This window comes from Prionailurus viverrinus, chromosome B3, assembly GCF_022837055.1.
Source record: "Prionailurus viverrinus isolate Anna chromosome B3, UM_Priviv_1.0, whole genome shotgun sequence".
In the NCBI taxonomy this organism is placed as follows: domain Eukaryota; kingdom Metazoa; phylum Chordata; class Mammalia; order Carnivora; family Felidae; genus Prionailurus; species Prionailurus viverrinus.
In genome coordinates this window covers 69,439,304-69,467,053 of record NC_062566.1, presented here as the reverse complement: position 1 = coordinate 69,467,053, position 27,750 = coordinate 69,439,304, and the positions used below count along the sequence as shown (strand labels likewise).

The window sequence follows — 27,750 nt, the reverse complement described above, 5'->3', positions numbered from 1 at the left end:
CCTTCTTCTTTGAGAGGATAGCTGGTGGCCACCATATCAGAAGCATCAGGGGAGGGGCTGGGCAGCTTCAGATGTGTCCCCAAAGCAGTACAGCCTCAAGTCTCCAGGAGGACACCTGCCTGGAGACTTGAGGAACAGAAGGAAACCAGGTACTGCATTTGTGCAGAGAAAGAGCAGCACAGACGTTTGTTTCCTGATAAAAGGAAACTGAGTCGTGGAGCTGGGCAGCAGATTCCTTTTCTTGGGCATCATGGCTCCAGCTCCCAGCCCCTGGCACTGTGGGACTGTAGGTCAGAGAGGGTGGGGAGATACTCCTAGCCCGGGGCTGTGTGAGGACAGGCCAGGGTGGAAATGGGTAGGAGGGAGGGGAGCCCACGTCTGGGGGGCAGGGGACAAGCATCTGGTCTGCAGGAGAAGGTGACTCTTGCCCAGTGTGCTCAACTCACTCTTCAGGTTAAAAATAACCAAGGTAAGGGCCTGGCGGGCAGGGGAGGTTGTGTGAGAAAGTCCTGTCTTCCTGCTATCTGCCCATCAGTTCTTTGGAGGGAAGGAATGTGCCCAAGGACTAAAAAAAGGCCCTGGAGCCAGAGGGGCTAGGGCGACAGACCTTTCATGGGCAAATCTAGAGGCCCTGCTGTCCTCCTGTCACCTCCAGAGCCAAGGGATCAAGAGAGGAGGAGCTGGAAGGCGAGAGAGGTGGGAGGGAGGGTCCCTCCGGAAGGACTCCAAATTTAGGCAAGGGGTGGGGGCAGCGGGGTATAAAGGAGATGGCTCCCGAGGACAGACAGACCTACTCCTCTGAACCAGGTAAGAGGCTCTTTGGGGGCCTTCGTGGTCAACCCTCAGAGCTCCCCCCCCCCCTTGAGGGACTCTGCCTCCTCAGGGAGTGGGGTGCAGGTTGGTCAGAGGCCCAAGGGTTCTGCTAGAACTGCCTCACTCCAACCCCTGGGAGTTCCCACAGACTGAGGGGAGGTTCCAAGGGAAAAGCCCAAAACCTCTTTTCCCCTCTGACCTGCATTTCTTTCCCTGCTTCTGTTATCTACTTTCCATATTCTCCATGCTCTGTCTTCATCCTGATCCCTCCTTGGATGGCTTTTATTTTGTCCTTCCTCTTTGTCAATACTTGTCACTATGGTCCTTCTTTGTCTGTCCCCTTTGTCTTTTCTTCCTGTCTGTGTGTTCTCATCTCCTTATCTCTCTTTGTTTCCAAGTCTGATTCATCCTCCACCCCTGGCACGTTCACTAAAACTGTGTCCTTTCTTTCCTGCATCGCTGCCTCTTCTATCTCCCTAACTCCCCACTTCGGTCTGTCCTGCTCTTTGGCTCTTTGGGTCGAGCCTCCTGGCTCACTTCCTCCTGTTGACCTGCCTCCATTATTTTTCACTCTCTTTGTCTGGTCTTCCCTCTGCCTGGCTGTGCCTCTGTGGCTTCACACATGGTTCAGAGTCTTCAGGATTCTCTGTGAAGAGATAACTAGGTGAGAGCCTCCCAATTATCTCTTGGGAGCCAGGTTGCTGGATCAGGGCCCCCGTCCTTTCTCCAAGCAGCTCAGCACCTCCCCTTAGCAAACTCCTTAGAGATTCTCCTCCAGCATCATGTCACAGGGCAAGGGACCCAGGCGAGGATCTTCTCAGCGGTGGGGGAGAGCAATAGGACCCAGGTGATAAGGAAGTGTGGCAGGGAGTGAGGGTGTGGAGGGCAATGCCACTCACTGACGCTTGGGTCTTCTGGTCTCAGGCACAAAGGAGCGCCAAAATGACTGATGCCCAGATGGCTGATTTTGGGGCAGCAGCCCAGTACCTCCGCAAATCAGAGAAGGAGCGTCTGGAGGCCCAGACCCGGCCCTTCGATATCCGCACTGAGTGCTTTGTGCCCGACGACAAGGAGGAGTTTGTGAAGGCCAAGATCCTGTCCCGGGAAGGGGGCAAGGTCACTGCTGAGACAGAAAATGGCAAGGTGTGTGGGGCAGAGCACCAGGGAAAGGGAGAGAAGGTTTGGTGGGGGGGTGTATAAAGAGTGGGGGCACTTGCAATGGGAGCTGAGGGGCTCTGTAGGAGACCCAGAGCCAGCAAGGGTGTAGGACATGCCCCCCACCCCCAGAGGAGCCCAACATTTGAGTGAGAACTCTGACCTTTCTCAGATGGACCTGAGCAGATGTAACAGGGCACCATCCCAGGGATGCACATCCTTTGCCAGAGAGGATGCTGAGGCGGGGATGGGGGGACCTCCACTGGTTTTGGCCTCAGAGGGGTCCTGTAGATAAAGAAGACACAGACACAGCATAAAGTAAAGCTCCCTCTTGAATGTGTATCCCTCCCCTCTGTGCCTCAGTTTCCTCCACGGACCAACTCCCCCAAACCACAACCTCACCCAAACCAAGAGCAAAGTCTTAGGCCCAGAGGAACACAAAAAGTGGGAACTCTTTTTTTTAATGTTTATTGATAGATCGATATAATTTATTGTCAAATTGGCTAACATACAGTGTGTACGGTGTGCTCTTGGTTTTGGGAGTAGATTCCCATGGTTCATCAAAAAAGCAGGAACTCTTGAGCTGAACGCTCAGTCCCAGAGCTGGGGACTAGCACTCAGATGTCCACAGTCCCTGCTTCCTCAGGCCAGCCATGAGAATCGCCACTGGTCACTAGCAGCAGCTCAGAACCATTTGCCTTGAGACATGGTGACTGAATGTTGTGTCCCAACAAGGTGTGCTATGACAGCCCACAGCCTGCTGGGAGCTTTGACTCTGATCCCAGCCTTGCCACTGGCTATCCACCCTGCCAGTAAACCATTTAATTATTCTATTCACAGCTTCCTCCACTGTAAAAAAAAAAAAAAAAAAAAAAAAAAAAAAAGGAAGAAAGAAAACAATGCTAGAATGCCTACCTGTGGGATCTAATGACATTAGGACATGCAAACTGGTGCCAATCAAACCACACTGATAGTGACCAATGCAGAGCAGGGAGGTGTAGGAAAGGTGGGTGAGATGTTTTCCAGCAAGGCAAGGTTGACCCTGAGCAACTGACACCCTCAAGCACTGCCCCCAGGAGTCAGGTAAGGTGTGTGCACAGACAGGAGAGCTGCCAGCCCCGCCAAGTTTGCCCCTAGACAGTTGAAGCAGGGATGGAAAAGTGCTGCTCAAGGGCACAAGCTCTGGGGTCCTGGCAAGACACAGGGACTCTAGGACAGTACCTAGGATGGGAGGGAGAGTGAGCAGTAAGTTATGTGGGGAAAGAGTTGTGGGGGAGCTATGGGCACTGGTCAGAGAAGAGCTGGGAGATCAAGGCCAGGTTGTGGCCCGTGTCCTGGAAGGAGGTAAGTGGGTGAGGCTGGCGAGTACACAATAGCAAGGTTTCTGGTAGGAGTGTGGTCATCCCTGTCCATGCACCTTCCCCAGACAGTGACCGTGAAGGAGGACCAGGTGTTGCAGCAGAACCCACCCAAGTTTGACAAGATTGAGGACATGGCCATGCTGACCTTCCTGCATGAGCCCGCTGTGCTCTTCAATCTCAAGGAGCGCTATGCAGCCTGGATGATCTACGTGAGTATACATGACAGGATGCCAGCCTTGGATAGAGGCCAAAGGAGGCCAGGGCAACTCTCTCAAGGATAGGGGTCAGATCTCGCCCATGGGGCCCAGCTCCCCTTTGCCCCCTTCCTACCCCTGGTAGCTGCAGGAAGAGAGGAGCCAGCTGGGATAAGCAAGAGACTCCCCTGCCTGTCACCATCTGCCCCAGGCTTACCACTTTACGCCCTCATGTCTGCCCTCTCTCCTACTCCAGACCTACTCTGGCCTCTTCTGTGTCACCGTCAATCCCTACAAATGGCTGCCTGTGTACAATGCGGAGGTGGTGGCTGCCTACCGGGGCAAGAAGAGGAGTGAGGCACCACCCCACATCTTCTCCATCTCTGACAATGCCTACCAGTACATGCTGACAGGTGAGTCTAGTAGCCCTGACCTGTGCCCCCTCAGCCCTGTACCCCATGGACCTGACTCTGTTGCCTCTCTTCTTTCCTCTTCCAGATAGGGAGAACCAGTCCATCCTCATCACGTGAGCAAATGCCATCTACCCACACAGGGACTTGGGGAGGATCCAGGCTGATTCCTGGGGGTACAGAGGGGAGGAAAGTTTCAAGGGTGTGACTGTCAGGAGTGTGGGGAGCTGGGTTTTCAGAGGGGTGCCGGAGTGACCTACAATGATATGCAAACTCTGCAAGACCCCAGTGGAGGAGGTTAGATGGCCAGGATTCTGAGGGAGGAGGGTGCAGTGCTGAACTCTGAATGGAGCACAGAGGGGATCTTGGGTTCTGATGGGTCCCTGTTGCCTCCAGTGGAGAATCCGGTGCAGGGAAGACTGTGAACACAAAACGTGTCATCCAGTACTTTGCCAGTATTGCGGCCATAGGTGACCGTGGCAAGAAGGACAATGCCAATGCCAACAAGGTATGGAGTGGGCCACAGGCTCAGCAGAGGGGGCCTGTGGGCAGGCTGGCCAGGGGACCCCCAGCCTTGCCCTGGGGAACAGTGGGGACAGCACCACTAAGCCCAATTCTCAAGACTTTCCTGGCAGGAGACACACACTCTGATGTCCAAATATGGCCCTTTGGAGCCACAGGCCCACCTCCATTTCCCGGGACCAGAGCAGCCTCCTGCCCTCTCCACTGCTGGAGGTGGACAGAAGATAAACCCTCGAGGTTTTGCTGCTTTTGCAGGGCACCCTGGAAGACCAGATCATCCAGGCCAACCCCGCCCTGGAGGCCTTTGGCAACGCCAAGACGGTTCGGAATGACAACTCCTCCCGCTTCGTGAGTGCCCTTGATGACTGCCAACTGGCCTCATCTGGCCTTGACAAGAAAAGGGGGGCACTGTTTTCCTAACAGTCACTACACCCAATTGATCATCCTGTGTTTGGCTTTTGGTTACCAGCAAGTGTGTGTGTGTGTGTGTGTGTGTGTGTGTGTGTACATACAAACCTCCCCACTCAGTCTGCCTCCCTGAGCTCTGAGAACTCAAGAAACCCAGAGTCACCATGGCTGTTTCATAGCCAAGTAATGGAGCTGATTTTTGTCACATTCTAGATTTTCCTAATGACTGTTTACAAAGCTCTTCCACATGGGAAAGGGGAAGAGAGCATAGGTGCTGGAGCTGATTTCCGAGTTTTCTACCTACCCAGAAAGTCTCCATGCTTAAGTCCCAGCTCCCTTATCTAAACTCCCTACCTCTAAACAGAGGTAGTGGGGCACCTGGGTGGCTCAGTCAGTTGAGTGTACGACTTTGGTTCAGATCATGATCTCAAGGTTCATGAGTTTGAGCCCCACATTGGACTCTCTGCTGTGAGCACAGAGCCCACTTGGGATCCTCTGTTCCCCCTCTTTTGCCCCTCCCCCATCTCTCTCAAAAATAAATATTTTTAAAAAAAGAAACAAAGGTAGTAATATTTACTTTCATTCCCATGTTGTTGTTTTTGCTCAGAGATATTTGGTAATAGGGGAATAGGCATCCTTTTCTCTGTTTTCCTGATAGTAAATTGGGACACCAAATAAGTCATTAACATTTCCAGAACTATTCAGGGCTTTTTGGGTTGTGTTGAGGTCCAAGATCTCCATTCTGTCCCTTCTGGTCAGTTCCCTCACTGTTTGTCCCATCCGCCCCCAGGGGAAATTCATCAGGATCCACTTTGGAGCCACTGGAAAGTTGGCTTCTGCAGACATAGAGACCTGTGAGTATGACAGGGAGCCCTGCCCACCTCTCTGTGTCCTCTATCTCTGCCTTCTTTCCCAGCTAGCTGGGCGACCCTATCTTAACATTCCCTCTGCATCTCCTTGCCTCTTCCCCTGCTTTCTCCATTTTGTTATAAGAGCTTTTCTTCCCTAATCTCCATCATTTTGTTGGATTGACTCTCTCTGTTCTTACCTGCCTTCCCCCCGTCTCTGCACTTCAGATCTCCTGGAGAAGTCTCGGGTGATCTTCCAGCTGAAGGCTGAGAGAAACTACCACATCTTCTACCAGATCCTGTCCAACAAGAAGCCAGAATTGCTGGGTGAGCCCACCTGATGCCTCAATGCCCACACTGCCCTCCCCTACAGGGCGGGTACCCTCCTTCTCCTCACTTGCTCCTGCTCACCTCCCTCCTCCTTTGGTCTGCTCAGTGGCTTTCTCTTCCTCCCCCATCTCAGACCTGCCTGAGTCTCCTCTTGCTTCCTTTCCTACTTTTTCTTTGTCATATTTCTTCTCCTCCTCCTGGTCGGTTTCTTTCTTCTCCTCTTTGTGCCTGCCCTACTCCCAGGTATCATTCTCCCACTGTCCTCCCTCCCTGGGTCTCCTGTCTACCTTTTCATGTCTTTTTGATTCTCTGCATGGTCCTTGCTGACTCTCCTCCTCTCTCCCTGCTCCCGGTCCTCTCCTCTATTATCCCTGCCCCACCCCCACGGTGTCCCTCTACCAACCCCTCTCTGTCTGTCTCTATCCTCTTCCATCCCCTTGTCTCCTGCCCTGCTCCTTGCCTGGACAGATATGCTGCTGGTCACCAACAACCCCTACGACTACGCCTTCGTGTCTCAGGGAGAGGTGTCCGTGGCCTCCATCGATGACTCCGAGGAGCTCGTGGCCACAGATGTGAGTAAGGAGGCAGCGTGAAAGCTCCTGAGGGCTCCTGTACCACCCAATCTAACCACCCTCTTTGCCTCTCTTGCTCTTTCCAAGAGTGCCTTTGATGTGTTGGGCTTCACTCCTGAGGAGAAAGCCGGTGTCTACAAGCTTACAGGTGCCATCATGCACTACGGGAACATGAAGTTCAAGCAGAAGCAGCGGGAGGAGCAGGCCGAGCCAGATGGCACTGAAGGTGGGGCAGGGAAGGCAGGTGCTGTAAAGGCCTGAGGTGCTGGGTGTTCACTTGTTATGAGGAGATAGTCCACTGGGAGCAGGGTCTCCCAAGCTGCAACCAAAAGTGGTATCTTTAAAAAATTCTTCAAGAGCTGACAACCTAATTTATTAAGACTATTAGGACCATAAAATAGAGAAAGTTAGAGGAAACCAGAAGTACGAGAAGTAAATGGTTAGAGGGCAGCACCTTTTCCCAGAAGGAGGCTCTGCCCTCACCCTCACCCCATCCACCACTACCAACAGGCTTTCTCCTTGTTAGAGCCTAGCCAGAGGCCACCCACTCTCCCCAGACAGGCCTGCTCCCTAGGGACCTGAGGCTTGTAGGGTAGATGGATGGGGTGAGAGCCAGGGAGGGGCGGGGACATGGGGGAGGTTAGCAGACAGGGAGGTCCCCCACAATCTTGCCAACTCTTCAATCCCAACTATGAGTTGGGGATGCTTCCTCCTGGGCCCAAGACTCACCCAAGCTCAGGAAAGCGGACTCTGAGCTCTGTGCATCCTGATCATTAATGCAGTATGTATGCAAAGGGTCCCCAATCCTTGGGTGAGCCCTGTTCAGACTCTGTGCCATGTCCTGTTTGGGAGGCAAAGGCCAGGGGTCAAAATACAGCTTGACATCGACATGTCACACATTTCACTGGACCTCAGTTTTCTCCTTAGTGAAATGGAACAACAGTCCCTCCTAGCTCACTCCGGGACTATGGTAACATTTCATGGAGAAGGAGATATGAGGTGTATAGGGCTAGACAAATGCCTAAGAATGTTCCTCTTAGCCTATCTTCAAGGACCACTTATCTGTGTCTATCCATATCAAAATGCCAAGCCTGGGTTTCATGACAGCATGTTACAAGCTACCATAAAATTCTTGAAATTAAATCAAATAAATTTCCTCTAAACGGAGATTGTATGTTGGGGGGGATGTAACACGTTGTTAGAAACCTTGATTTCCCAGCTGGTCAAGTTGGTCAACACATGGATTGGGGCACCTGGGTGGCTCAGTTGGTTAGGCATCTGACTTTGGCTCAGATCATGATCTCACTGTTTGTGAGTTTGAGTCTTGCATCGAGTGAGCTCCAGCTCAAGGTACTTCATGTTCTATGCTGACAGTGCAGAGCCTTCGTGGGATTCTCTCTCTCCTCCCTCTCCTCTCTCTGCCCCTCTCAGGATTCTCTCTCTCTCCCTCTCTCTCTGCCTCTCGCTCACTCACACCCCCTCTCAAAAATACATACGTACATACATACATACATACATACATATTAAAAACAAAACAAAACAAAAACAAAAACAAACCCAAAAAACCCCACATGGATTAAGAGTAGAATGGGCCCAATCCTGGGCCAGATCCTGGGATGGAAGAAAGGAGGCAGGGAGCAGCACATGTCTCTTCTGTCAACCACAGTGTCTGCCCTGGAGACATGAAGGGACAGTGAGGGCAAGGATGAGCTCACAGCTGTGCTGGTGAAGGGCCTCGCCCAGGGACGCCCAGTAGATGCAAAGACAGAGGCAAGAGGAATTGCTGGGTGGTGGGAAGTTCTGGACAGATGGAGAGGCCTGGGCTGGGTGCCCCTGGCAAGACTTGTGCCCTTCCAGGCCTGGATTTGCAATTCTTTAGTGACAGGGGTCAGACTCAATGCTTCAGAAAAGCTCTGGGGCAGGAAAAGGAGGTCTGTGGAAAGTGCTTGCTTATTTCCTTCCCCACCAGATGCCGACAAGTCTGCCTACCTCATGGGGCTGAACTCAGCCGACCTGCTCAAGGGGCTGTGCCACCCTCGGGTGAAAGTGGGCAATGAGTACGTCACCAAGGGGCAGAGCGTCCAGCAGGTGTACTATTCCATTGGGGCGCTGGCCAAGGCAGTGTACGAGAAGATGTTCAACTGGATGGTGACACGGATCAATGCCACCCTGGAGACCAAGCAGCCACGCCAATACTTCATAGGGGTCCTGGACATCGCCGGCTTTGAGATCTTCGATGTGAGTTGGGGGAGCCTGGGTGTGGGGGGAACAGTAACTCACTCATTCGCACCTGTGACCATCATGGCCAGGAGTGGGAAAGGCGGTGGGGCTCAGCGGTGATAAACACATCGTCCTGTCTTCCAGTGGGGGCTCCCTCTCCCTGGCCTGACAGAGGAGGGGTCCGGCCACACTCCTAACTGGGCTGGGGCACAGGCTTGGGCTGACCCCACTGTCCTCTCAGACCTCTGCCTGCCTGACCCGCTCCACCCCTGCCCCCCACAGTTCAACAGCTTTGAGCAGCTGTGCATCAACTTCACCAACGAGAAGCTGCAGCAGTTCTTCAACCACCACATGTTCGTGCTGGAGCAGGAGGAGTACAAGAAGGAAGGCATCGAGTGGGAGTTCATCGACTTTGGCATGGACCTGCAGGCCTGCATCGACCTCATCGAGAAGGTGCTGCCTCCATCTTGCCACCTGTGTGTGTCACCTTCCCCTGTCATCCCAGTCAGAGTGGGAGTACTGTCCCTTCTACAACCAGGATACTGGAGTCCCCAGAATCCCAAGCCTCTCTCAGACCCAGCTTCTACCCACTGTAAAGTCATGGGCATACAGAGGATGAGCCCTTTTCGTCTCTCCCCAGTACCTAAGAACTTGTCTTGCACGGTGGTCACCTCCCAGAGTCCTAAGAAGGAGATTTAGTGAGGAGAGGACTCTTGGTCCCTCTGACTTCCATGAGAAGCATCATTCATGGAAAGATCCTAGGCTGAAACTGGAGACATTTGGTTTTCCCTCCTCTTCCTGATAGCAGAGAATAAGCCTGTTTCAACCCCTCTTGTGTATAGACTCAGAAGAGACAAGGATGTGAGGTGTGAGGCTCCCAGTGCTGGCTTGTTCTCAGTGTGCCTTTGCACTTTGTTGATACAGACCAGAGCTTGGAATAACTACCCTCACCCAGCCAGCCATTGCCCTTCAGAAAATGCGAGCTTACCAGAAGCTTTGGGTGGTTATCCAGGGTGCTGCTCTTCCAAAAGCCTCAGAATTGCCTGAAATTATATGGGAAAGAGAAACAGAGAGAGAGAGAGAGAGAGAGAGAGAGAGAGAGAGAGAATGAACATGCCTTTTTCCAGGGAGACATCTTTAGTTTAATCAAATTCTCATTACAATTCCTTCCCCAAGAAAAGTCAAGAATTACCATCCTTTCTGAAGAGCAGGATGTTGTACAGAACCTGGATCCCTCTAACCATCCCTTGAAGAACTGTTACCCATCATATAGACAGGGTTCTGGCCTGTCCCTCAGTCTGGCACCTCTGACACATACATACTCCTTGCCCTGGGGCAAGGAGTCTTACAAGAAGAAGGGACTTGCTGCAAGGCCTTGGGACCTTGCAGGACAACTGGGAGCACAGGGCTCTTTGTTAGGTCGACTGGGGCAAAAAGAGGTTATGTAGGCCAGAATAGAATTGTATTTAGGTTGATTCCAAGAATATTAGGTTCCTATACTGTGACAGAAGGTGCTAGCACAGAGTTTCTGTAGCCTGCCCGCTATACTGGGCTGTAGTCTTTCCTCTGGTAGGGTGTGGGACTCTGGAATCCTGGGAGTGCATGCAATGATGCTCTCTCTGTTTCCTCCCCTTGCTCTCAGCCCATGGGCATCATGTCTATCCTGGAGGAGGAGTGCATGTTCCCCAAGGCCACTGACATGACCTTCAAGGCCAAGCTGTATGACAACCACCTGGGCAAGTCCAACAATTTCCAGAAGCCACGCAATGTCAAGGGGAAGCAGGAAGCTCACTTCTCCCTGATCCACTATGCTGGCACCGTGGACTACAACATTCTGGGCTGGCTGGAGAAGAACAAAGACCCACTCAACGAGACAGTGGTGGGCTTGTACCAGAAGTCCTCCCTCAAGCTCATGGCCACACTCTTCTCCTCATATGCTTCTGCTGATGTTGGTAAGAGGGCAGCCCCTGTATTGGGCCAGAGCAATTCTTAAGTTGTGAGGGGCCAGGGTCTCACTGCTTCAAACCATGTGACTATAGAGGCAGAAGGGAGCCTACTTTCCAGTCACAGGATGGGGGTCAGGAGATACCACAGGCATCCATCTGTACCTGATCTCTGAAAGTGCCATTTTCCATTTTGTGCTATGGATATTGGTGTACATGTCGTGTGTCTCCTCAAGACTGTGAGCAACTGGAGGTCAGTGAGGGTGTCATGCATCACTGCACCAGGCCCAGCATAGAGTCATACCTGTAGGAGGATCACTGAACATCTGATAGAACAAGTGAGTGTCCTGTTCAGAGAAGGAAAAGAGAGGGTGTGGATTGGAATGAGGAGGATGAACTATGAGAAGGAAGGTATACCATGGAAAGATGTAAGCATGAAGGGCGGAGTTAGAAGGTGGGAGAAAAGCACTGGTATTATTTCAGCATATACCATGTAGCAAGCAAACTTATCTAATCTTCATCACATCTTTTTTTTTTAATTTTTTTTTCAACGTTTATTTATTTTTGGGACAGAGAGAGACAGAGCATGAACGGGGGAGGGGCAGAGAGAGAGGGAGACACAGAATCGGAAACAGGCTCCAGGCTCTGAGCCATCAGCCCAGAGCCCGGCGCGGGGCTCGAACTCACGGACCAGGAGATCGTGACCTGGCTGAAGTCAGACGCTTAACCGACTGCACCACCCAGGCGCCCCCATCACATCTTTTAGAGGCAGTTACCATTCTCCTCCTGGAAAACCTAAGACATGGAGAATCACTTTGGGAAGTCACATGGCTAGTGAGGGGTAGAACCCTGCCCCTGCCAAAGGGTTCCTCCACTTTCAGGCTCTGGCTTCTCATCTCTTTTCTTGTTATTAGGGGACAGCAGTAAAGGCAAAGGAGGGAAGAAAAAAGGCTCATCCTTTCAGACAGTGTCAGCCCTCCACCGGGTAAGAAGGACACAGAGATGCCAAGAGGCCCATGTGGGCAGGCCCATCCCTTTGGCTGTCACCCTAACCTGATGCTCTGAGTTTGGGAATGAAAGAAGTTAGAGTTATGTGGTCATTTTGGGCATGGGAGTTGTACACAAGCCTGAATTCACATCATAAATTATATGTCAACTCTCTGTCCCGTGGAGAGTTCTGGAGACAGGCTGTCAGGGGCTCAGGGACCAAAAAGATGGTTCTTGTGGGTTCTGAGTCCCCACTCTCATCCACCCCCAGGAGAATCTGAATAAGCTTATGACCAACCTGAGGACCACCCACCCTCACTTTGTGCGCTGCATCATCCCCAATGAAAGGAAGGCTCCGGGTGAGCGATGTGTAAGGGTCTGATCTAGAGAGGGTACTTGGCATCCACTTGCCTTGAGGTTGACCCTTTCTCCTCTTTTCCTGCTGCAGGGGTGATGGACAACCCCCTGGTCATGCACCAGCTGCGCTGTAACGGTGTGCTGGAGGGCATCCGCATCTGCAGGAAGGGCTTCCCCAACCGCATCCTCTATGGAGATTTCCGGCAGAGGTGGATACAGGGTGCCCTGGAGCTGAGGAAACAGGGGGAAACTGGGAAGACCTGGTGGGGAGGGGAGTCCACAGGTGGCCCTGAATGCTGTGGGCAGAGCAGGTCAGCACAGAACGTGGGTGACTTGGGGCACCTCCCTCTCCAGGTATCGCATCCTGAACCCAACGGCCATCCCTGAGGGCCAATTCATTGACAGCAGGAAAGGGGCAGAGAAGCTGCTGGGTTCCCTGGACATTGACCACAACCAGTACAAGTTCGGCCACACCAAGGTGGGTCTAAAGCCCCACAGCGTGGAGTTGCAGGACGCCCAGCCATGTTAAGCAGAGCAGTTAGGAGTTTAGAAGGCAGGCCTCTGAATCCTGGCTTCCTGAATCAACCCAAGGGCTGGAACCCAGGCTTCCTTTCTGTCTTCTTTTTCATATTTCACTCTGAGGTCTAGGATATATGGATGATGGATCCCCTAGGAGCTCAGTCAGCACCTCCCACCCACTTCCTCCACCCTAGCTACCCTTCTCTGAGGCTGTGGCTCTCTTGCCCACAGGTGTTCTTCAAGGCGGGGCTGCTGGGGCTGCTGGAGGAGATGCGGGACGAGAGGCTGAGCCGCATCATCACCCGCATCCAAGCACAAGCCCGGGGCCAGCTCATGCGCATTGAGTTCAAGAAGATCGTGGAACGCAGGTGAGGTGAAGGAAAGGGAAAGGCTCTCCCAGAGATATAAGAGGCAAACAAGCAGTGCTAACTGGTGTGGGTCAGATGACCTGAGTTCAAATTCTGGCTTCACCACTCACTAGCTGGCTTGAGCAAGTGACTTTACCACTCTGGGTCTCATTTTGAATTCTTTGAAAAAGAAAAAAAGAAAATTCTTCATAAGCAAATGCAAATTAAGCTTCAATGAGATACCATTTAAAAACACTAGATTGACAAAAATCAAGAAGTCTGTAAATTAGTGCAACCTCCCTGAAAAAACAATCTATTATCTCTTAAAGATGGACTATTGTATGGGGCGCCTGGGTGGCTCAGTCGGTTAAGCGGCTGACTTCGGCTCAGGTCATGATCTCGCTGTCCGTGAGTTCGAGCCCCGCGTCAGGCTCTGTGCTGACAGCTCAGAGCCTGGAGCCTACTTCAGATTCTGTGTCTCCCTCTCTCTGACCCTCCCCTGTTCATGCTCTGTCTCTCTCTCTCAAAAATAAATAAATGTTAAAAAAAAAAAAAAAGATGGACTATTGTGGGGCACCTGGGTGGCTCAGTTGGTTAAGTGTCTGGCTGTTGATTTCAGCTCAGGTTATGATCTCAGTTTCATGGGTTCAAGCCCCACATCATGCTCTGCACTGACCATGCAGAGTCTGCCTGGGATTCTCCCTCTCTCTCTGCCTTTCTCCCCCACCCTCTGCTCACACTCTCTCTGTCTCTCTCAAAATAAATAAATAAACATTTAAAAATATTAAAAAAAAAACAAATATAAAGATAGACAATTGTAGGGGCACATGGCTGGCTCAGTTGGTAGAGCATGCGGCTCTTGATCTCAGGGTTGTGAGTTTGAGTCCTGTGTTGGGCATAGCATCACTTAAAAAGAAAAAAAATATGGACTATTGCATACCTTCCAATTCCACTTCTAAGTGCATTCCCACAGAAACTCCTGCACATGTACAACATGAGACAAAAAAAGAATATAGCATCATTGAAGAGCAGCAAAGATTTGGAAACAACTCCAATTTTCATCCCCGGGGGAATGGGTAAATAGTAGAATAGTTGTTCAGTGGAATATTATAAAGCAATGAAAGGAGGGACTTATAACTACATGGTACAATGTGTATGAGCCTCAAAAGCATACTGCTGAGTGAACAAAAGCAAGTCACAGAAGGATACATACAGTATAATGCAATTTTTATAAAACTCAGAGATAACAAAAAACAGTGACATATTGTTTAAAGACACATATGCATTGAGTTAAAGTATGTTTTGAGAAAGTAAGGAAATGAAAAACACAAGATTCAGGATAGTGGCTACTTCTGGTGGGGGGACCAGGAAAGAGGATGGAGAGAAGCACGCAGCTTGAATCAACATTGAAAATGGCTCTAGTTGTTTGAACAATTGATAGGTTCATGGTTCGTGATTTTATTTCATGCTTCATAATTTACATATATGCTATAGATATTCTTACCTGTGAAATACAAGTTTTAACATATTTGCAGTTCTTATGGGATTAAAAACACTGAACTTAGTAGACATTCTGAGTGGCGTAGCTTTCATTACTACTAGTGCCCCAGCAGGGAAGATATAAACTGTCCTCTGGTTGAATTGTCCAATTAATAAATATTTATTGAGTAGCTCCATGATCAGTGAGGTAATGTTGGAGTGGGGGTGTATATCAAGGCGCAAGACAGGGCTCCAGCCCTCTGGTGCCTGCGAACTTGCTTAGATGGGCTGGGAGCCAACTGCAGTCGGTCCCATGTTTGGGAAGTGTTCTTTCTGAATGCTCTTTCCTACCTCCATGTTTCCTTCCCAGGGATGCCCTATTGGTAATCCAGTGGAACATTCGGGCTTTCATGGGGGTCAAGAACTGGCCCTGGATGAAGCTCTACTTCAAGATCAAGCCACTGCTGAAGAGCGCAGAGACAGAGAAGGAGATGGCCACCATGAAGGAGGAGTTTGGGCGCATCAAAGAGGCGCTGGAGAAGTCAGAGGCTCGCCGCAAGGAGCTGGAGGAGAAGATGGTGTCCCTGCTGCAGGAGAAGAATGACCTCCAGCTCCAAGTGCAGGCGGTAAAGCCACGCAATTATCTCTTCATGCCTCCCCCTTTACTCCCCTGGATTATAGCCCATCTCATCCCCAGGGACTAAGGTCCTGTGTCTCTTCTCTCTTTAATCACCAGTTCTGCTCTCCTTCCTCATCTCCCAGGAACAAGATAACCTCAATGATGCAGAGGAGCGCTGTGACCAGCTGATCAAGAACAAGATCCAGCTGGAGGCCAAGGTGAAGGAGATGACAGAGAGGCTGGAGGACGAGGAGGAGATGAATGCAGAGCTCACTGCCAAGAAGCGCAAGCTGGAAGATGAGTGCTCTGAGCTCAAGAAGGACATTGATGACCTGGAGCTGACGCTGGCCAAGGTGGAGAAGGAGAAGCATGCAACAGAGAACAAGGTGAGGGCAGCTCCTTCTGGCTCCAGCCCAGGTCTCCTCAGGATTCCCAAACCACAAGGTGGTCCTGGTCCTTGGCATTGGACATACCCATAGACATCTCCAGGCTGGTGACCTCTGACCCTGAATGAGATGGGGTTCTTGGTTGGCAGGTGAAGAACCTGACAGAGGAGATGGCTGGACTAGATGAAATCATCGCCAAGCTGACCAAGGAAAAGAAGGCTCTGCAGGAGGCCCACCAGCAAGCCCTAGATGACCTTCAGGCTGAGGAGGACAAGGCCAACACACTGACTAAGTCTAAGGTCAAACTGGAGCAGCAGGTGGATGATGTGAGTAGTAAGAGCCATGCTCTGTCTCTCTCAGGTCAGGATTTTGCAGGCAACATCAATGGCCAAGGAGTTCCTGGTACTTAGAGCTAACCTCTATGACCCCTGAAGCCTCTTTGCCCTCTGCAATTCCTCACTAGACTAGGACTCAGAATTTTTTGTGCTTGCAGGGATTTCTCTGCTAGTTTGACCTCCAATCCCGCTGGACTTTGACTTTAGAAGAGAGCAGAAGAGCATGTACTGTGGGTCTCATGTTTTCTATACCTTGTTTATTTTCTTCTCTCCACCAGCTGGAGGGATCCCTGGAGCAGGAGAAGAAGGTTCGTATGGACCTGGAGCGAGCAAAGCGGAAGCTGGAGGGTGACCTGAAGCTGACCCAGGAAAGCATCATGGACCTGGAGAATGACAAGCAGCAGCTTGAAGAAAAACTCAAGAAGTAGGAGCCTGGGGTGTCCCAGAGGGGCAAATGGAGATGTCTGGCCTGAGGGTTAGAGCACAGGATGCCACAACCCCACTGGCCATGACTGTCCCGAGCACAGTGTGAATGAGGAAGTCAAACAGCCCTCCCTCATTCACCCTCTGCACCAGTGGGGAGGGGACTTGTCCTAGCATGCCAGGCAAGAGAAGAGAATGGGCACAGAGGACGGAAGACCACCTGTCACCCCTCCCTTCTCCTCCAGGAAGGAGTTTGACATTAATCAGCAGAACAGTAAGATTGAGGATGAGCAGGCACTGGCCCTTCAGCTGCAGAAGAAACTGAAGGAAAACCAGGTGAAGTTCTTCCTGGTGCAGCCAAATGGGGAGCTCAGTGGTGAGGCAGCTGAGGCTGCAAGAGCTCTGTAGGGTTCCAGACAGCATCTACAACTCCAGGCGGCCTTGGAGACACCATGCCCCCTGACTTGGCACTTGGGAACACCAGCCTTCCCCCATTAGAGCAATGAGTCTTATTTCAGCAGGGCTATTTTGGGAGGCAAACAAGCCTACTAAAAGGGCTCTCTTGATGAGCTGTGCCCTGTCTCATGGGTTTTTTTCCTCCAGCACAAATGACAGGGTTCAAGTCTCCTCTTGCTCTTCTTCTGGTACTTTTTCCCTCTACATGGAGGTGAGGAGGGCCTTCATGGAGCACCTTCCTATGGAGTGCTCTGATCATACTCTTCCCAGGTACTGACCCTATGGTATTCAGTCAACTCCTACAACCCTGAGCAATTCACTTCCCCTTGCTGAGTCTCAGATTCTCTTCTCACCTGTGAAATGAGATAATAGCACCTGCCTTACAGAAGGCCAGAGGAGATAATGTTTATAAAACCACTTAGACAGCTAGCAGTCAGCCTGCCACTAGCTAGAAGGTGTTCTTTTATTTTCTCCATGGCCTTCTCATCCCTCTTCAGGAGGAGATTAAATTAACAGCCATAGCCACCCTTACTTTTAGTGCACCCTGAATTTTAATGTGCTTTTAGTCCTGTGTTTGTCAGAAGAGCCCTGGAAACAAGGCAGACAGGTACTGAGATCCCATTTTATAGCTACAGAAGCTGCATGGCCAGGTCTGGACATAGTGGCCACAAAGACAGCAGGTACTCAACTATTACAGGCAAGGCCTTATCCTCTGATTTTCTGGTCACACTGTGGCTATTGGAGAGCATTGATCTCTCCTCAGCATTCAGGGCCCATGGTCAGGCTACAAGTGATACATGAACACAATTCCACTCATTTGGGGAGCTGCTCAGGGGCTAGCCTGCCTTCAGTGATAATTTACCCTTCCATTTTCTTGGGTGCCCCTCTCAGTTATAGCCAGAATATTAGGACATTCTCCAGGTTCTTCTATTTGGGTCTAGGCAAACTCTTTGGCCCTTAGACCCAGAACAACAGTGCTATTATCCTCACCAGGTCTTGGCCGTAGGCTGAGGCCCTCCTTCCTCCTGCCCAAGCTCTTGCACATAGTCCTACCTTCCTCATCTTGAGAGCAGAGGCGTGGTGGCCCTCTCTCTCCTGCTCCCAGGGCCCACCCACACACATTCCATTAACACTGTCCTCAACCACAGATTCAGGGATTCCACTGATTGATACTCCCTTTTGCTCCTGGCTGGTCAGGGAACAGATCAAAATGAAAGATGGGACATTCTCCCAATTTAGTCAAGGCCAAGGAAAAGGCCAGAAAAATGAGGTAGGGGCATGATGATGAAAAGGCCAACTTTCTAGCACTCACCTGGCCTGGAAGGGAACAACAAAAGTAGAACCCACCCTAGACATAAATAAGGCAACCCCTGGAGAGTGAGGAGTATGGTTGACTGGACTTCGTGGTGAACGTGCAAGATTACAAGCATTAAAAAAAATTTTTTTTAATGTTTATTTTTGAGAGAGAGAGAAAGAGAGAGAGAGAGCGCGTAAGTGGGAGAAAGGCAGAGAGAGAGGGAGACACAGAATTGGAAGCAGGCTCCAGGCTCCAGAGCTGTCAGCGCAGAGTCCGATGTGGGGCTTTAACTCACGAACCGTGAGATCATGACCTGAGCTGAGGTCAGACGCTCAACTGACTGAGCCACCCAGGAGCCCGGATTATAAACATTTTGATTGTTTTCAGGCATATTATTGCAACTGTTTGTAAGATACAAGCACCAGCTTTCCTGCCTTATGTTTAGCAGAGCAGAGTCTAGTGTATATGTGGAATCTTTGAGATTCAGGATCTCACAGGAGCTCCGAATCCCCATCTGAACACAGATTCTCTGGATTCAGGGCTGCAGATTCTCAGACTGAGTCTAAATGTCTCTAGGAAGTGCTTTGAGGATTCAGCTTCAACCAAATTGATATTGATGGTCTGTGCATCACAGAATGTCTAGCAGCACCCCTGGCCTCTACCCACTAGATGGCAAGTCATGACAAGCAAAAATGTCTACACACATTGCCAACTATCCCCCATGGCACAAAACTTTCCCTAGTTGAGAACCATTGCTCTGGAGAGACCTGCGTGTTCTAGAGCCCTGGGGTGGGGTCTGCAGGCGGTGGGTCTGAGCTTTCTGTGTCCCGGCCCAGGCTCGCATCGAGGAGCTGGAGGAGGAGCTGGAGGCTGAGCGCACCGCCAGGGCCAAAGTGGAGAAGCTGCGCTCAGACCTGTCCCGGGAGCTGGAGGAGATCAGCGAGCGGCTGGAAGAGGCCGGTGGGGCCACGTCCGTGCAGATCGAGATGAACAAGAAGCGCGAGGCCGAGTTCCAGAAGATGAGACGGGACCTGGAGGAGGCCACGCTGCAGCACGAGGCCACGGCGGCGGCCCTGCGCAAGAAGCACGCCGACAGCGTGGCCGAGCTGGGCGAGCAGATCGACAACCTGCAGCGTGTGAAGCAGAAGCTGGAGAAGGAGAAGAGCGAGTTCAAGCTGGAGCTGGATGATGTCACCTCCAACATGGAGCAGATCATCAAGGCCAAGGTGGGCTGCCCGCTCACCCTTCTTGCCCCCTTCTCTGTCTCGGTGGCCTTCCTTCCACTGTCTCTGCCCTGTCTTCTCATCGTCACCCCTTCATCACCTCTTGGTCTCTGTCTTGCTCTCTCCCTCACCTTCCCTCCTTCTGCCCACAGCTCTTCACCATCTCTCCTTTAGTTCATGTACCCCTTTCAGACTGTTCCTGTCAGCACCTCTCTTTTTCACCCCCCTGATCCCTGTGCTCTCCCCACCTTGGCCTTCCCATCCTTTCTCTGGTCCACCCAGTCCCTTTCCATGACAAGTTGTCCCTTACTGCCTGAAGGCAAACCTGGAGAAGGTGTCCCGGACACTGGAGGACCAGGCCAATGAGTACCGTGCAAAGCTGGAAGAGACCCAACGCTCCCTCAATGACCTCACCACCCAGCGAGCTAAGCTGCAGACTGAAAACGGTGGGTGCCCCTCACCAGCCCTGCGCCTTCCTGAGGGTCAGGTACCAGTTGCCCCCTTCCGTAGCTCACAAATTCCTCCCTCTTGTTCCCACCTCCAGGGGAGCTGTCTCGGCAGCTGGATGAGAAGGAGGCACTGATATCCCAGCTGACCCGAGGCAAGCTCTCCTACACCCAGCAGCTGGAGGACCTCAAGAGGCAGCTGGAGGAGGAGGGCAAGGTGAGGCGCAGCTAGGGACAGTGGGACAGGCTTGATGGCAGTGCTGGAAAATTAACATCAAGACCAGGAATAGGGGCCTAGAGACTGGAGAGAATCCTCTGTGGTGGAAAGAGCCCCAATCTAGCTTCCTCTACACTCCAGCTAAGCCACACCTCAACATCATCGAATGCCTCTTTCCTTATTTGTAAGGGGGTGGGGTGGGCAAACTGGGAGGCTACTCCAAGATGCTGAGATTCCATACCAGCCCTCACTCTAATTGAGGCTGGGCTTGTTTGAAGTCCATGGATATGAAAAGGATCTAGAGAATGATGGTGGTGGGGCATTCCCTCCTCCCTTCCTCGGAAATGAGCCTGTCTGTCAGTGCCCACCCCTCCCCAGGCAAAGAACGCCCTGGCCCATGCACTGCAGTCAGCCCGACATGACTGTGACCTGCTGCGGGAGCAGTACGAGGAGGAGACGGAGGCCAAGGCTGAGTTGCAGCGCGTCCTGTCCAAGGCCAACTCAGAGGTGGCCCAGTGGAGGACCAAGTACGAGACAGATGCCATCCAGAGGACTGAAGAGCTCGAAGAGGCCAAGTGAGTTCAGGGCAGTCCCCCACCCAATTCTAAGAGAGGAAGGAGCAAGACAGGCAGAGTGGGCATGGGAAGGAGATCTGAGGAGGGTGGAAGAAGCATGGGGGCTAACAGAGATGATTGAAAGGGAGCCTGGATCTTGTGTTCTGAGTGAACCTGGCTGGCCCTGACTCACTTCCTGTGACGCATGAGCTTTTGGCTCGGGTTATACCTGATGCTCACGTATAAGACGAGCAAAAAGCTTGTTGGTCAGAGGAGCTTCCATCGATCAGCCTGGTATGGGGAGGGGTGGGGGTTGTCACCCAGAGGTCACTGCACGTAGGGAAGACATTCTGTCCTAGGCACTCGCAGGCTTAGGTTGCTCGAGGCTAGGGACGCAGGGCCTAAAGGGCTGTTCAGGGTCCCAAGGTATTGTGGGGAGGAGGATTGGGTCAACCTGGTCTGGGGAGGAGGTGGTTCCAAGGTCCCACTGTTCCCAGGTAGAATCACACACACACACACACACACACACACATACACACACACACACACACACACACATACACACACACACACACACACACATACACACACACACACACACACTAACTGCCCCGGACAGGAAGAAGCTGGCCCAGCGGCTGCAGGACGCCGAGGAGGCCGTGGAGGCCGTCAACGCCAAGTGCTCATCCCTGGAGAAGACCAAGCACCGACTGCAGAATGAGATCGAGGACCTGATGGTGGATGTGGAGCGCTCCAATGCAGCCGCCGCAGCCCTGGACAAGAAGCAGAGGAATTTTGACAAGGTGGGCCCGAGCTGGAGGCCGCAGCCAGGGGCGGAGCAGGGAGGCCAACATCACCGTGAAGACTGGGACCTCCTCCTTGAGGGCAGGGGAGGAGGCTGAGCCCAGCCCAGGGACCTGGGCAGGCCCTGGAGCGGGGCTGGGGTGGGACTGGGGGCCACGTAGTGAGCCAGGTCCCCGCAGATCCTGGCTGAGTGGAAGCAGAAGTATGAGGAGTCGCAGTCAGAGCTGGAGTCCTCGCAGAAGGAGGCGCGCTCCCTCAGCACAGAGCTCTTCAAGCTCAAGAATGCCTACGAGGAGTCCCTGGAGCACCTGGAGACCTTCAAGCGGGAGAACAAAAACCTTCAGGGTGCGCTGAGGCCTGAGAGACCAGGGAGGGGCGGGGGAGGGGGGGACGGGGAGGGCCACACTGGGCAGGGAAAACTCAGGCTTTGGGCTTTCTGGCCCTCTGACCCCCAGAGGAGATCTCTGACCTGACTGAGCAGCTGGGAGAAGGAGGGAAGAATGCACATGAGCTGGAGAAGGTCCGCAAGCAGCTAGAAGTGGAGAAGTTGGAGCTGCAGTCGGCCCTGGAGGAGGCAGAAGTGAGAGGCTGTCTCTGCCCACACCGCTACCTCATACCCTCTCCTACCTACTCTGTCTTGTTTCTGACTCCCCACTCTCCTTCACCTGGGGGTGGTGCTGACCCCAAGACAAAATTTATTAGCTCCTTTTTTAGTCTACCTACTATCTGGTACCCATGACTACCTCCAAAGCCAAGGTCTGCACCCAGAAAATCATCCCAGTCTGATTATAAGTCATAAGGTTATGTTTCCTATCATGTTTATAAAGTGGTTATCATAATAACCCCTCAGACATTAAGTGGGCTTCAGAGTCAAACAGATCTGAATGTGAAATTTGGCTTCAGAACCTCCACTGTGTCATTGGGCCAGTTTCTTAACCTCTCTGTGCCTTCTTTTACTTATCTCTAATGGAATGAATTGTACATACCTAATAAGATTTTATGCGTTATTACTAAGATTAAATGAGGTAACAAACTTAAGCACTTAATATATATTTGCTATTATTACTGTTCATTTTTAAGAACCTAGGGAAAGTCCTGAGTTAGGGGGTTTCTAACATTTTTCACTAAAGGGTAAGTGACCCAGGAAACAAAGATAAAGTTTGGAATATGTGGTCATAAAAATCTCCCCCTTTTCTTTTTATGTTTATTTATTTTTGAGAGACAGAGAGAGACAGAGCGTGAGCAAGGGAGGGGCAGAGAGACAGACAGAGAGAGACAGAATCAGAAGCAGGCTCCAGGCTCTGAGCTGTCTGCATAGAGCCTGACCCGGGGCTCGAACCCACAAACCGTGAGATCATGACCTGAGCTGAAGTCGGACACTTAACCGACTGAGCCACCCAGGCGCCCCGAAAAATCTCCCACTTTTCTATGATGTTTAGAGGGTCAGGATTACGCAGTGTTGGTACTAGAGTGTTTTGGCAATTGTGAGGTTCAAACCCTTTCCTTGACAGAGGAAACCCAGATCATCCTGCACTTCCTCTGGCAGGGCACCCTGGTGGTCTGGGATGCAGTTCTCACCTCCTGCATCTTTTCCCAGGCCTTCCTCTCCAGAGGCCGTAGTCCTGGCTGATACCCTGCATACTTTTGGCCTCCCTCCCCACCTTGCCCTGTGCCCTGACTGTCTGCCTTGGACCCTCTCTCCCCACCCTCTCCCAGGCCTCCCTGGAGCATGAGGAGGGCAAGATCCTCCGGGCCCAGCTGGAGTTCAACCAGATCAAGGCAGAGATCGAGCGGAAGCTGGCAGAGAAGGACGAGGAGATGGAGCAGGCCAAGCGCAACCACCTGCGGGTGGTGGACTCGCTGCAGACCTCCCTGGATGCAGAGACACGCAGCCGCAACGAGGCCCTGCGGGTGAAGAAGAAGATGGAGGGCGACCTCAATGAGATGGAGATCCAGCTGAGCCAGGCCAACAGGACAGCCTCAGAGGCCCAGAAGCACCTGAAGATTGCCCAGGCCCATCTGAAGGTAAAAGAGGTTGGGACGCTCAGAAAGGAGCTGCCCACAGGTATGATGAGGGCCCTGGGCTGACACAAATGAGAAAGTGGGAGCCACCCACCTCCTGGACTTGGAGGCTTGAGGAAAGAAAAGCGACCAGATCCTAAGCATGTCCTGGACCAGTCCAGCTTCCAGGACTAGAGAATAGATGAGGGGATGTGCCCCTTTGCCCTCTACTGGACCGAGGGTTTGAACATGGCATAGGGTGTGTCAGACCCCAAATAGGAAGCCTTGATGGGATGGGTGCAGGTCTCTCACATGCTTTCCCCTGCAGGACACCCAGATCCAGCTGGACGACGCGGTCCGTGCCAACGACGACCTGAAGGAGAATATCGCCATCGTGGAGCGGCGTAACAACCTGCTGCAGGCTGAGCTGGAGGAGCTGCGGGCCGTGGTGGAGCAGACGGAGCGGTCTCGGAAGCTGGCGGAGCAGGAGCTGATCGAGACCAGCGAGCGGGTGCAGCTGCTGCACTCCCAGGTGAGGAGGTCAGGGGCCGTGTGGACAAACCTGCTGAGTGGCAGAGGCCGGGACACCACAGAAGCTTCTGAACCAGATGCTCTGAGTGAGTATGTCCAACCAGAATGGCAAATTGCTTCATCTGTTGGGCCATCTCTCATCTGTCAGTCATGGCTGTCGGAATCACTACCTTGAGAAGAGGGCCTACACTTAAAAGCTAATGGGGTCGTGATTGGTTGGCGAGATCCACCAAAGTCACAAATCTGGGAGTGGTGAAATGCGTGCTGTCATCTGGCATCCCTGATCTGGAGGACAGCCCCCAGATTGCTCTGTAGAGGGAGATGTGGGGCATTTAACGAAGTACAAGTGCATCTACTTGTAAGCCAAATTCTCAACGGAACACCATTTTTCTGCAGTCCCATACACAGTGACGTCAGCTCTTCTCTGCAATGAGTTTTCGTGTCCATCTTACTGCAGGGTCCTGTGGGCCTTTTTGCTGTAATTTAGTATGTGTGGGAATGATATCATCCACTGACTCCAGCCCCTCTTCATTACTCTACCATATTCTTTCTACAACTGTAATCATTTCCAGGATATTGTCCTGGTAAAAAGTTGTTCCCATTTTCCCTGCAATATTTTCATGCTCCTGAATAGACACATTACGAAAGATGTCAGGAGAAGAATTGCAGACCTTTCGCTGCTTGAAGTCTTTCTTCAGAGCTGAGTAATTTTAGGTAAACCTCAAGAACATATCCGTTTTCATAAGAAAAGGGAAAGCTGATACAAAACATGGAATACACAATAACAAAGGATACAAGGAATAAATAAAAACAAGACTTTAAAAAAATGACTGGTTTTAATTTTCTGTGGATACAGGTGTAGAATCAAGTAACAAAGTATCTACTTGATAGTTTTCTCTACGTGTATCTAGAACACCAGCCTCATCAACCAAAAGAAAAAGATGGAGTCAGACCTGTCCCAGCTTCATACTGAAGTGGAGGAGGCCGTGCAGGAGTGCAGGAACGCCGAGGAGAAGGCCAAGAAGGCCATCACGGATGTGAGTGACTGCTCCCCTTCCTGCCCCTGCTAAAGACATGGGGCCCTGGGTCCAGGCCAGGCCACTGTGCCGTGGCAAGTTGACTCTGTAGCTGCGTGAGTCTGAGGGCCTTGGGAAACAAATGCCACGATGGGAAAAAGGTGATCCTCAAGGGACAAGAGACCCCAGGCCTCTGTTCTTTTACACGTGTCTCCCGTCCCCAGGCTGCCATGATGGCAGAGGAGCTGAAGAAGGAGCAGGACACCAGCGCCCACCTGGAGCGCATGAAGAAGAACATGGAGCAGACCATCAAGGACCTGCAGCACAGGCTGGATGAGGCCGAGCAGATCGCCCTCAAGGGTGGCAAGAAGCAGCTGCAGAAGCTGGAGGCCCGGGTGCGGGAGCTGGAGAATGAGCTGGAGGCCGAGCAGAAGCGCAACGCAGAGTCGGTCAAGGGCATGAGGAAGAGTGAGCGCCGCATCAAGGAGCTGACCTACCAGGTGTGGGCGTGGGAGCTGCTCTAGGGGGCATTTGAGAGCTAATGTGAAAGTGCTTCTCTAGTCCCACCTCCCAACCCACACAGGCCCCACGCACATGCACTTTCCAGGAATGTCACCCGACCCCCTGGAACCCATGTCTTGAGAAGCTATCTTTAGATTAATTTTCTTTCACATTCCCTGGAGTCAATTTGTCTTGAGTCCATGATTTTTCCTAGTGAATGCAGAACCTACCTCTACTTCCTAAAAATCTTTTAACCAGCAATTTCCTCAGGATTTTTTTTTAATAACCTAAAGTGCTACCATTAAGGCTTTAGCACAGTCCAAGGAATGCTTCTACTGGCCTGAAAGGGCGGGACATAGTGTAGCACTTTAGGGATAAAAGTCAGAGATGGGAAAAGACTCAGATCTTCCAAGGAGTTTCTGGAACAACAGATAGAAGGCCTTAGATAAAGAAGATCCCAAAATGTTCTAAGACCTGCATTTGCATAGCTCAGAGCTTTTGCCCTTGACCTGTTGTTTTCACAGGGAAGGAAGGACAGAGAAAGGGGGTATTGATTCATTTGACAGTTGGATATGAGAGGCACAAGAAGGAGACACAGCTATAGACCTGCAGATGTACTGCAATCCTAAGGGCAAGTGGTATCCTAGCACATGCAATGATGTGGAGATAGGAATGATCAGGTGACAGTGATCCTGTACAGTGCCCAGATCTGACCCAGTACAATATATATATGATAGGTCAGAATGGTCTGGACTATGATAATACCCTTTGTTCGGGGTTCCTCATTAGTCCTCTCAGCTCACTCTAAAACCACTGGCCAGGAGCATCTACAGTGCTCCAGGTTGGAACTGACACAGCCCCGATGTCTCCATGTTATCAGATGAAAGAATTCTGTTTGGTTCTGGGCCCCTTCCCCCACTTCCAACTTTAGCGCTACAGCCCTCTTTGCCTTTTATATCTGGACTGAGGACCTTGCTGTGGTCCTTTGACCTATAAGTAGCAACAGAGGTAGAATCCCCCACCCCCTCATTGACCTGGCCCATGGGAGGGAGAGGCAACTAAGGCCTAGGGAGGAAAGTGATGTATTGAGGGAGGGAACAATGATTCTACTTGCTCCTCCTCTCAATTGGCTTCTCCCATCCATCCACCCCCAGACGGAGGAGGACAAGAAGAACCTGCTGCGGCTGCAGGACCTGGTGGACAAGCTGCAACTGAAGGTCAAGGCCTACAAGCGCCAGGCAGAGGAGGCAGTGAGTTCATGGTTTTCTCCATTCTCTGTCAACATACCTCTCATGTGTGAGAATTGGCAGGTGTCCGCCTCAGCATGGGGACTGGACGTTCCACGTGCTCTGGGTGCTCAGAGCTATGTCAGGCACCCTGAGCAAACAAAAGCAATGCTTTTGGGTCAAATAGACCCAGGACCTGCCTACAAACTGCTTATAATCCATACACCAGTAGGCCCAGGAGAAAGCAGTGCCACTGCTAAGCAGGCCAGGGGGCCAGACAGTGCTGAAGGCTGGAAGGTGGCTATGGAATTGGGCCCAGAGAAGGACCTGACCATAGAGCAGTGGGGAGGATGCTGGGTGGGCAGCAAAGTGTGCACATAAGGTGTTAATGCTCACATGTGTGCAGGAACCCTGCAGTTGGGAGCATCTATCAGAGTTCTGGTTGAGCAGGTGCAGTGAGGCTGGGTTCTGAAAGAAATCAGACCAGACAGTATCTAATGCATCTTGGGCAGTGGGTGGCCATGAAGGATTCTGAATTCTGGGCAAGTTGAGGAGGATGCCAAGCCAGGAGCAGGATATCCTTGGCAAAGCTGGTAGGGGAACATAGTTGGGGGTGAGAACACCAAGCCCCTAGCTCGGGGACAGGGAGTCCCTCAGATTGGGATGCTCAGTATTTCCAACCCCTGCTGCCTCTCACTTCATCCTCCCCCGCCCTAACCCCCCGCCCCTGCAGGAGGAGCAGGCCAATACCAACCTGTCCAAGTTCCGCAAGGTGCAGCATGAGCTGGATGAGGCAGAGGAGCGGGCGGACATCGCCGAGTCCCAGGTCAACAAGCTGCGGGCCAAGAGCCGCGACATCGGCGCCAAGGTGGGTCCCTCCTCTGGGCCCCACTAGTCACCCCATGTCAACACACCCGCCAATATCAGTGCCCCTCAGAGTGGGCACTCCTTACCCTATAGTGTGACAGACCTGGGGGTCCCACAGCTCCCATGCCTGAGAATCCCCTTCCTACTCAGAGTGGCCCGTACAGACTGGCACCTCTGAAGAAAGCCCAGTTCCACCCCCTAAACTACAAAGACCTGCAAATGAGAACCAAGATCCCTGAGGCCAGAACCTCTCCCCCTAAAGGCATCCCCTTTAGGCCCCTAAAAGCCCTGGAGATTCTTCCCCACACCCTTCTTCCCTCTTGCCAGCTGCCCCCTCACACCTTTTATTCCTTTCTCAGCAAAAACTGCATGATGAGGAGTGA

The 27,750-nt window shown here is 51.9% G+C and overlaps 1 protein-coding gene across 1 annotated transcript; it reads left to right on the top strand.

The window, feature by feature from the left end:
* Positions 1–1,755: 1,755 nt before the first annotated feature.
* Positions 1,756–27,750, top strand: MYH6 (myosin heavy chain 6). The gene is made up of 37 exons (XM_047862397.1): positions 1,756–1,956; positions 3,395–3,538; positions 3,780–3,936; positions 4,022–4,049; positions 4,330–4,441; positions 4,711–4,803; positions 5,654–5,717; positions 5,940–6,038; positions 6,510–6,613; positions 6,701–6,839; positions 8,583–8,851; positions 9,116–9,286; positions 10,476–10,785; positions 11,691–11,761; positions 12,035–12,122; positions 12,212–12,329; positions 12,475–12,598; positions 12,871–13,007; positions 14,836–15,091; positions 15,228–15,470; positions 15,620–15,796; positions 16,084–16,229; positions 16,474–16,564; positions 18,818–19,207; positions 19,524–19,650; positions 19,749–19,867; positions 20,246–20,442; positions 21,041–21,224; positions 21,405–21,570; positions 21,681–21,805; positions 22,942–23,250; positions 23,555–23,758; positions 24,669–24,794; positions 24,998–25,273; positions 26,429–26,524; positions 27,234–27,368; positions 27,727–27,750. Exons 1-37 carry the CDS (start codon positions 1,756–1,758, stop codon positions 27,748–27,750), a joined length of 5,820 nt encoding a protein of 1,939 aa, XP_047718353.1.